Source organism: Tupaia chinensis, unplaced genomic scaffold (genome assembly GCF_000334495.1).
Source record: "Tupaia chinensis unplaced genomic scaffold, TupChi_1.0 Scaffold145814_1, whole genome shotgun sequence".
NCBI classification, from domain to species: domain Eukaryota; kingdom Metazoa; phylum Chordata; class Mammalia; order Scandentia; family Tupaiidae; genus Tupaia; species Tupaia belangeri.
Window position 1 is genome coordinate 213,545 of NW_006205672.1, and position 10,735 is coordinate 224,279.

At 44.4% G+C, this 10,735-nt stretch overlaps 1 protein-coding gene across 1 annotated transcript; it reads left to right on the plus strand.

Moving 5' to 3' along the window:
* Nucleotides 1–6: 6 nt before the first annotated feature.
* Nucleotides 7–7,333, plus strand: S100A11 (S100 calcium binding protein A11). The gene is made up of 3 exons (XM_006168394.2): nt 7–46; nt 4,267–4,419; nt 6,350–7,333. The coding sequence occupies exons 1-3, from the start codon at nt 44–46 to the stop codon at nt 6,509–6,511; spliced, it is 318 nt and encodes a 105-aa protein (XP_006168456.1). The 5' UTR covers nt 7–43; the 3' UTR covers nt 6,512–7,333.
* The last annotated feature ends 3,402 nt before the right edge of the window (nt 7,334–10,735 follow it).

Consider the following 10,735-nt stretch of genomic DNA (forward strand, 5'->3'; position numbering starts at 1 on the left):
CGACGCTCCAGACGCCGCCACCAGTGCCTCCTTCAACTCCAACATGGTAAGCAGAACTTTTTTTTTCCTTCCTCTTAAATGAAAAGCAACAGCACACTTTCACCGGGCTTCATCTCTGATGATGTGGCAAGAAACGAAGCAGGAGAACCAGATCTTGTAGGAGGCTATTAGGGAAGAGGGGGTGGAAGGAAGAAGCCCTAGAATTATACCTGTAATTACAGCCCAAGGGTGGCCACGGAGGCGCTTTTGTTTTCCCAATCCAGATAACGTCTAGGGCTGGGGAGAGGAAGTGCGGGGCCGCCGCCCCGGCTGCAGGCTGCACCCCTGCACAGAAGCCTCGCGCAGGGGGGGGTCCCTCCGCGGCGTCCCGACCTAACAGGCCGGGTCTGAGTGCAGGGAATCGAAAGGGTGATTTTCTCTTTGTGTGCTCGAAACCCCTAGCCACTGGTCTCGCCCAGGCCTGGGAAGCCTGGGATAAAAGTTAGTCAGAGGGTTGGAATTCAGCGCGGCGTCACTAGTTGCTTCTGGAGTCCCGGAAGGGAACATTGTAAAACTTAGTTATCCGAGCCCCAGTGAAAAATCAAAGTCCCAGACAGCCACCGGCAAACTGCCAGGACACCCAGAGACTGAAACCGAAGCCGGTCGCAGCCAGCGGAGCCCCAGGCAGGAATTTGGGAGGAGCCCAGCCAGCGAAGCCCCCTCCTCTTCTTTTCAAGCCCTCGCTGTCACCTGTTTTTCTCCTCGCTGCTCCTTCCATTCCCCTCATTGAAGTCTCTTTCTTTCTTTTCCATTAATTCACTTCCAAGATCTACCTTTCTCCTTTGCCTCTTAGTGATGGGGTCAGCAAACTTCAGCCCATGGCCCCAATCGGTTTTCTGTCTGGTCCATAAGCTATGCATGGCCCTTACATTTTTAAACTGTTGGGGAAAAAATCCAAAGAAGAATACTGCATTGACACGTGAAAATCAGACCTCGGCGTCCACAGAAAGTTACTGGAATGCAGCCACACCCTGTGTGTACCAGGCTTCTTCAGAAAGTTCATAGAAATGTATATTTATGAAAAAGTATGCATGGATTTCAAAAAAGTATTATACCAAAATAAATTCGTACTTGAAGTCCATTTTTTCCGGAAACTTTTTGATGTCTCTGTGTTGTCTGTGTTTACTTCTCTTCTGCAATAGCATGTCTGAAATATTCACCCTCTGGCCCTTTGTGAAAGATGGCTGGCCAAGCCCTGCTTTGATGTGCCCATCTGTATCCCCACCTCTCCTCCTTTCCATGTAAAAAGGGAGAACCCACGCCACGTGGTACCGCGCAGGGCACACCCAGCACTAGCATGCAGTGAAGGACTGGACCGATTGCCTAGCTGAGACCATGGACTCCTGGGGGGAGAGGGAACTGTTGGTTATGAATGAGAACTGCAATAGTTGAGTCTTTCTTCAGTGTTACTTCTCTTCTGTTTTGTATTTTTTCCCCTCAAATGTTGAGTGCTTAGTATGCATTTTTAAATTCTTTCACAGTATCTATTTACCATGTTGTTCTCTCCTTCCTATCTCTGTCCCCACCAATAAAAACGATAGGGTGTGGTGATACGTGGAGACTTCTCTCTTTTAGCCATTATTCTGCCTCAAGCCAAGTCTTCCTCAGAAACCATTTCCAAAGTCCCCGCAAGCTCTACAAATTAATGCAATTCTATTTCAGTAATTTGATAATTGTGTTTCTTTTGCTTTGGAAAATTACTTGAGGGTGGGAAGAATGCAGAAAGGTTTTCATTTTCTCCTCCTGGTTGACAGCAAGAGTTTTCTACCTCTTTTTTTCTTGTTTAATTGCCAAAGAGCACATGCTCTTGCCAGAAAGAGACAGACCAGAAAGCATACCACAATGAGGCCTAGTCACAACGGGACCTGGTCACAATGGGGCGTGGTTGTGTGGTAATCCGTTTTCCATTTCTCCATCCCATCAGATTTTGTTTCCCAAGCTACCAGAGCAGGATGTGAACTACAGTCAGCCATATGGGGTCTGGATCCCTCAACCACTAGGCTCAGGACCACACCAATAGCAACAGTTTTCAAGAGAAAAAATAATGTCTAAATTACAATCTAAACTAATGGCAAAGAGAAATAAATAAATAAATAAATAAAACAGAAAGGCACTTTGACACTGGAAAAACAAAGAAATCTGAATTTTGCCAGGAAAAGGCACAGGAGAAACAGCTACTAGGTCTAGAAAAAAGTTACAAAAGCCAAGCTCCTTAGCCTACTTTCTACCCTATCTGGTGTGCCCTCCCAGCCAACCTTCTTCCTGTCTTCTGACACACTAGTAAGACTGTGAGATTTCCATGCTGATAAGAGTGAGTATGTGTGGAAACATGCCCGTTTCTAGGCTGCAGTGTTTTGTTTCTCCCCCAAGCCCTAAGCCTACTGAGACTTTTTTTCCTTAAGAAAAAAGTTCCCATGGGGGAAAAAAAAATCTCCAATATTGTGACTTGGGAAAGAATCTACTGGCAGAAGAAGGGTCAGGGGCTCAAAATGCTCCAAGACACAACGGGCAGCAAGTGCCTCACCCAGGCTGGTAAAGCCCCTGGGGAAACTGGAGGGAGACTAGTGCCATGCACCTAGGCAAGACCAGTCCTTAGTATATGTTCATGAAGGAGGCCTCCAGCTCTGGTTTCCAGGAAGTCCATTCTAAGGACAAAGTAAAGGCTACAGTTACAAACATCACTATTCAAACAGAAATCATCGTTAATGCCCCGTGAAGCCTGAAGAAGGGTGGGACCTGCAAGTTTCCCACAAGGCCTGCAATTGCTGTTCTTCCACCAGGGGGAGCTCAACAGCTCTTCCTTCTGGAATCCCAGCTCCAGCTGGAATGATGGATGGGTAGACTGGCCAACAGAATGTCCTTAGGAAATACCGTTGTGAGGAAAGGAGAATACAGCCGGGATGTGACTCTCCCCAGCTCTATGGTGCACCCACAGCTGTGGTTCCACTCTATAGATGCTGTGTGAGCCACAGCCTCAGAGCCCCGTGTATACCTTCCTGGTATAATGAAGTCAGATGTGTTTTTACAATGTAAGTAAGATGTGCTTTTCTAATGAAGTAAGATATATTTTTATAATGGAAGTAAGATGTGTTTTTATAATGAAGTAAGATGTGTTTTTAGAGATCAAAGTATACAGACTGCATGATGTAATATCTTAGTTTGCTGTCCTATTGCTAATAGAAATACCTGAGACTGGGAGATTTATGAAGAATAAAGGTTTATTTGGTTTATGATGCTGGTGACTGGGAAGTCCAACAGGCTGACTTTGGAGCACGGTCACAACATGGCCCACAGAAATAGAGGATGGTGGACTCATGCAAAGAGAGAGACCTGGGGGCAGCCATCTGCCTTTCATAATAACCCATCTTCATGGGAACTAACCCCTCCAGAGAAGTTCCACCAGCTATTCCTGTGGGAATCAGTGTCAGCTGGAAGTAGAAGGAGCAAGGACCAGGGACTGCAGAATGGGACCTGGAGGCCCAGTTTCTAGGAGTTGGTCTGCTGTGGTGTTTTCTGGGCCCAGCCACAGGGGCACTGCCAAGACTTTGCTCTATAGGCTAGGACCACATGAGAGGCCCAGGTTCAGTTCTGGTCAGGCACTGTGGCATGTGCTAAGACAGGAAGATCAGGAACTCAAGGCTTGCCTGGGCAATACAGAGAGATCCTGTCTGTAGAAAATCTGGGCATGGCGGTGCACACATGTGCTCCCAGCTTCTAAGGTGGCTGAGGAAGGAGGATTACAACACAACAAGACCCTGTCTTTAAAAAAAAAAAAAAAAAGTTCATAGTCCCTAACTCGAAAGCTACTTTTGAACATCTAAGAAGTTCTCAAAAAAAAAAAGAAGTTCTCATCTCCCATGCCACATACCATAATAACTATGCTTTTAGTTTTCTTCAAGATCTCACGTAAGTCCTAGGAATTCAGTATTGCTTTTTTAAAAACTGGCATTTCGTTAGAAGTCCACTGTTTCCAAATCTAACCTCACTGTTCCATTTGTCATCACGCTTTATTTTACCCAGCATAAAGAGCTAAGGAGGAATGAGCAAAAAGCTCACAGAATACAACTTTCTGTGATTGTCTTGGGCCCTCAGTCCCCTGAAAAATGACCCAGTTATTTAGGAAACTGCTCTAACCCAAAATCAGATTAGATTCTCTGGAGTATCCTATAGCATCCAGTCCTTGACATCTTGTCCTTGTCTAAGCCCTACATTTTTTTTCCTCCAAAGGCAAAAATCTCCAGCCCCACAGAGACCGAACGGTGCATCGAGTCCCTGATTGCTGTTTTCCAGAAGTATGCTGGAAAGGATGGCCACAACATCACACTCTCCAAGACAGAATTCCTGAACTTCATGAACACAGAACTGGCTGCCTTCACAAAGGTACTGGTCCCAGCCACCCTCCAGACTACCCACAGCAGGAAACAAGACCCTGGCAGAATGGCCAGAAATGGAGGGCCAGCAGTTGATTCCCTCACACTCTATCTGTTCCCATTCAATCCAAGCTAGGTGTCCACACCATAGCCCAGGTTGAGCCCCTAGGCCTCAGGGTGAGCTCTGAATAATGAAGGGCCTTCTCTTCTTTTCTCTGAAGATGTGTTTTTAAAGATCAAAGTATACAGATTGCATGATGTACTATCTTAGTCTGCTGTCCTATTGCTAATTGAAATACATGCTATTGAAATACCTGAGACTAGGAGATTTATGAAGAATAAAGGTTTATGGGAACCAGCAGTTAGCGTAATGGTTATGTCGCTGGACTCCCACGTAGTCGACCGCGGTTCGCGTCCCGGACCCTGTGGCTTAAAACTCACACCGGACGCATGTGCGTGCGTGCCCAAGATCCTGAGAGGAGAATGGAGGAGAAGGGATTGCAGCGTGACCATCCCCCCTGGGGGGTGATTTCTCGCTTTCTGTCTCTATGTCTCTCTCTGTCTGTCTGGTGAGTGTACGCACCCTATAGCGAAAACCTCTCCAAAAAAAGAATGAAGGTTTATTTGGCTTATGATGCTGGTGACTGGGAAGTCCAACAGCATGGGGCTGGCATCAGGCTGGCTCTGGAGCATGGTCACAACATGGCCCACAGAAATAGAGGATGGTGGACTCATATACAAAGAGAACGACCTGGGGGCATCCATTTGCATTTCATAACAACCCATCGTCATGGGAACTAACAACCCCTTTTGGGAGTAAGGCCTCCATGATCCAAACACTGTCCACTGTGCATCACTTCTTAAAGGTCTCACCATCTCCAATGCCATTGTACAAATTCCATAACATGAACCTATGCAGTTCAAACCATTTGGAGAACAAACCATTTTCCAAACCTTAACACTCAAGAGTGGTGATTTGTTTTTTCCATTTAGGGAGGGAGATATATGAAATGTTACATGGCATGACTGAATTATTTTCAGGTGTTTATTCCTCTACCACAGAGGCTCTAAGATCACCGTGTTCAGTAGAACTTTGAGCAGTGATGGAAATAATATTCTATATATCTGCACTATCCAGTATGGTAGCCACTAGCCACCTGTACCTTTTAAGCACTTGAAACATGGCTAGTGTGACTAAGAGATTTGCTTTCTAAGTTAACTAATTGAAGTATACATTTAAAGTTAACTAGCCACATGTAACCAGTGACGCTTACTGAGTACATGTCTGTGCTACAAGGGCTTGGACCGTGGAGGAGGGAGCTGATTAGGCAGGGCCTGTGCCCACTATCCACCAGAATGAACTTGACTTTTTTAAAGTTCAGATATTGAACTTGTAACACTTGAAAAAGGTATTCTACTGATTTTACCAAATTAAATCACCATAAGGGACTAGGAGCAGAAAAACCTGGGTTCAAACCATAGGTCTGTCCCTTAGGCAGGTCACTTTACCTTTTTTTAAAGAGAAAAAAATGTTGTATTGATCTATTTTAAAGATAAGGATCATGCATGCACTTGTGAGAGAAAGAAGCACCCCCAAAAGGATGTTCTTATACTGGGGTGATCTTTCTCCAGCCCTCCAAGTCCTCAGGATCCTGAGCATGTGCTCACCTGGCATGTTTTCAGGTCACACCAACCTGAGGGTTTGAACCCACAGACATCATATGACTTGCAGGGCACTTGTGTTACCACTGGGCCATAGCAGCTGGGCCTACATTAACCCTTTGAGTCTTTATGCATCTGGAAAATGGGAATAGTGATAATCACCATCCTGCCTTACATCCCTGTGAAAACAAACTGTGGCAACACACATGAAAACCCTTAGGAAGTACAATATAAAGGTATTGTCATCATCATCATGATCGTTATTATTGTTTTTGCAGAACCAGAAGGACCCTGGTGTCCTGGACCGCATGATGAAGAGACTGGACACCAACTCTGATGGGCAGCTAGATTTCCAAGAATTTCTTAATCTTATTGGTGGGTTGGCTGTAGCGTGCCATGACTCCTTCCTCAAGAGTTCCTTTTCTCAGAAGCGTATTTGAGGATCCCTTGGACCCACCCCTTGCCCTTCCAACTTCCCAGCCATCATCACCTCCTGAGAGCTTGGCACACCAACCACCCCATGCAGGCCACTCCTACCAGTAGTAATAAAATAATATCATTTTTTAAAACATACACTAGAGAGCCAGTAAATTTGTTCAAGGGAGGACAGAGAGTGGAAGGAATGTAAACTAGATTAACAGAAGTTGCTAGCAAATACTATATACAAAGCTGTAAAAATGCATCTTGGATACAGACATAATCAGGAGTAATGAGACAACAGAATTATCTGTGAATTATTCAGACCAGTGGAGAGGCATCACTTATTGTTAGGATTCACTCATATATTACCTATCTGGGTACTGTCACAGGCCCTGAGAATACAGTCAGAGAGACAGACGAGGTCCTGCCTTCGCTGAGCTTCCTTTCTAGTGAGGAAAGAAGACAGTGAATGCACCATGGGACAGTGTGATGCATCCTAGGAAGGAAAGGTGATGGGGTGGCATGTACAGATGAATGGAGGTGGCAAGGGACAGTTCTGAGGAATGACATTCATGCTGAGATCTGATGGACCAGAAGGGACACACATTTGGAAAGATGCAGGAGGGCACATCAGGAGAAGGCACGGGGAGGGCAAAAGTCTTCAGGAGAGGAGGAGCTGGGGTATTTGAAGACGAGAAAGAAGGCTAGTGTGGTTACGTGGCTTGTCCAGAGACATGGAATGCAGCTTTGCCCACCCCCACCTCATGCCTCACATTCAGTCAAATCCCTAAGTCTATTGATTATCATACTTGATTTACAAATAAAGACAGTGGGGACCAGCAGTTGGCGTAATAGCTATGTTACTGGACTCCCACATAGTCCACCGTGGTTCAAGTCCTGGACCCAGGCACATGTGTATGCATGCCCAAGATCCTGAAAGGAAGATGGAGGAGAAGGGATTATGGCGTGGTCATTCCCTCTGGGGGGTGATTTCTCACTTTCTGTCTCTCTGTCTCTCTCTGTCCTTCTGGCAAGCGCACGCACTCTATAGCAAAAACCTCTCCAAAGACAAACAAAGACAATGGCAAGGTAATAGTTCCACCTAACATGATGCAACTATCCAGCATGCAACCGGAAATGTATTCGTAATCTCTTCCAGAATTTGACTCTCTGCCCCTCTCATAGAACCACCCTCTACTGCCCCCAGTGGGAATTGTGGTTTTCTGGATTTCAGCTTTCAACATTTCAATAGTTAGGATTATAATCTCTTGGGGGTGTAATTTGGATATTTTAGATGTTAGAAATTTTAGACTTCAGGGATTTTGATCTTTTGCACTTTCAACATTCGGGATTGTGGTGTCAGTATCACAAAGATTGTAATCAGCACTGGGATGTGGCACGCCATCACTTGGTTAGAAGCAAGTCAGGGTCCTGCTCGTACTTGGTAGTAGGAGGGTTGTTACACAAGAGTGTGAATATGAAGAGGCGAGGGTAAGTGAGGCCCATCTCAGCTTTTATTCAACACAAACTCTATAGTAAGATACCAATACCAAGGATGGCTTTGAGAATAGAAACAGTGACGACATGAAATTGGAAGAAAGGTACAGGGACACCTTCCCTGACCCCCACATCCTACCTGCCTTCCTCTCATCACTCAAGGATTTTTCAAAAAAGTACACCACATGCACTGCCTTTACTTTCTAGCAGATTTTCAGAAACCTACCACAAGATTTTGATGCAGGTGGTCTACAGATCATGCCTTGGGAAATCCTCTACTTCTTTTCCCTGGGTAACCTCCAAGCTAACAGCTTTGATCGATGTGGGGTCTCCAAACACTTATTATAAGTGTATTATTACCAAAAAATGCATGGATTTTTCTTTTTTCGTTTTTATTGCTAGAGGGTCTATGCGCACACGTATGTATGTACATCCATAAGAGAGAGAAAGCAACCCCAGTGGGGCATGGTCACACTGCAGTCCTTTCTCCTCCATTTCTCCATCACATCCAGCATGTTTTTCAAGCGGCTGCATCCAGAATTCAATCTGGGGTCAGCCATGTGGGATCTGGCTCCCTATGCACAGCATTTGACCACAGCACAAGAGAGCCAGCCCTCAGTTTGTTTTGTTTTTCAGCTTGTTTTTTTTTTTTTCTTATTTTTCCAGAGGGAGTGTATGCTCACAAGAGAGAGACAAAGAGAAAGAGGCAGAGGGAGAAAGCACCCCCAATGTGGCATGGCCGCACCAAAATCCCCCCTCCTTCATCTCCATCCTGTTGAGATGTGGGGGCATGCACACACATGTGCCCAGGATGTTTTTAAGCTGCTGGGACCAGGATTTGAATCCCATGGTTGGCTGGGTGGGATCTCCCTAAACCACTAGTCCCAGGCTGGCCCTCCAGCCCTCAATATTTTTTGCACCGAAATAGACTTGTACTTTCTTTTCTATGCCTGAGGGTAGAAGTATGTACACCAGAGACAGAGAACACTGCAATCCTTTTCCCTCTAATTCTCCCTCCTGGCAGGATCCTGGTCACCTGCACATAATGCCAATGTGTTTTTTAAGCCACCAAATCCAGGAACTGGGGCTCACAGCCATGTGGGACCCAACTTCCTCTGTTTCTGCTTTATGAGGTCAGCCCAAACTCACACTTTAATTCTACTTTTCCATAAACTCTTTGAAACCCTCTCATACATACTGATTACTTAACAATTATGCATCTCCAGCTCAAATCCCTCTCTAGAATTCTCAGCTCATCTGTTTAACCTCACATCTCTAGATGTCTCACAGCGAAGATTCTTGTTGTTGCAAGTGATTTAAAAAGTCAATTTAAATCATTTTAAGCAAAAGCAGGAGTTTATTGACTCATGTGCCTGAATGATGAGGGGACAGCTGTAGCTTTCACCCAGCTCTGGGAGCTTATATCTTTAGATTCCTCTGCTGTGTCTTCAGCGTTGGCTCCATTCTCAGGTCTCTTCCCTGCAGTCTCGAGATGGCACTCAGCAATTCTAGGTTCCAACCACTCGTATTAGAGTCCACTGGAAAGGGGGGGGGGGGGGGAAAAAAAGCATTTATCCCAGAATTTTCAGTGCGGGTCCTGAGATTCCCTCTATTTGGACCAGCTTAGATCATGTGACCACTCAGGTCAATCACCGTATTCGAAAAAATGCAGTGCACTGATGAACTCAACTCAAGTGTTGTCCTGGACTTTAGACTGGGGTGGACCCAACCCAGACTATGAGAATCAAGATCTGAGGGCAGTGGGTCAGAGGTCATTTCAGAAAGAAGGGGGAATGAATTCTGCAAAAACAAAGAGTAAGCACACACTTAAATACAAGTTTTCAAGTAGATTCTATGTCTTTCTTTCTCCCTGAACCTGAGCCTCTTGCTTTATCCCCAACTTCAGTGAACTGCATCAGCACCCACCCAATTGTCCAAACTGGGAATAATCCTGCACTTCTCTTTTTCATGACTTTGTCCCAACAGTCATCATTCCTTGGGTTTTATGTCTTCAATACTCATCCCTCCTCTTCGCCTTCATTGCTTTATATCAGATTTTTAACGGACACACTTAACCATCTCTCCATTTCCTCTATTTGGAAAAAACAAATGTTGTCTGATGGTTATAGACCCACGAATGTCCAAGGAATTCATCCGGCTGTCAGAAAGGCAAAAACTATCTTTCTGCACCCATATTTTATGAGTTTATGGAATATTTTATTAAATTACACAGTACAAGAAAAACGGTAGTTATCCATTAAGTATGGCTAACTCCAATAGCCCACACTCTTGTGCGCTGCCCCACACCCACAGTGGGATTAGGTGTTCACTAAGAGATCATCTGTGATTGGTCTCACAGCTGTCTCTGTCAATTGTTCTCGTAATATATAATTCAATTAAATATTCAAAACCAATAAAATATAAGTGCAGCAGGATCATTTTGTCTTTATAAAAGCCAACTGAATTCTTTTCAAAGACTAAATTAAATAAATTCACTGAAGATAACTACAGTTGATGTAGTTTAGCCACATGGGGACTTATAAGAATCTAGAAGTATCTTTCACCCAAATTATATCATAGGTATCTTTAAATTCACCACTTAAAAATTAAATGAAGTTAATTAGAAAGTATGAAGTGTTTGCTTTATGCAAGGAAGATAATATAACAAAATATCTGTAAATGTACATATTTTAAGTTCATTTAAAATATTAAATATTTAAAATATTACTGTTTTGTTAATAATAATT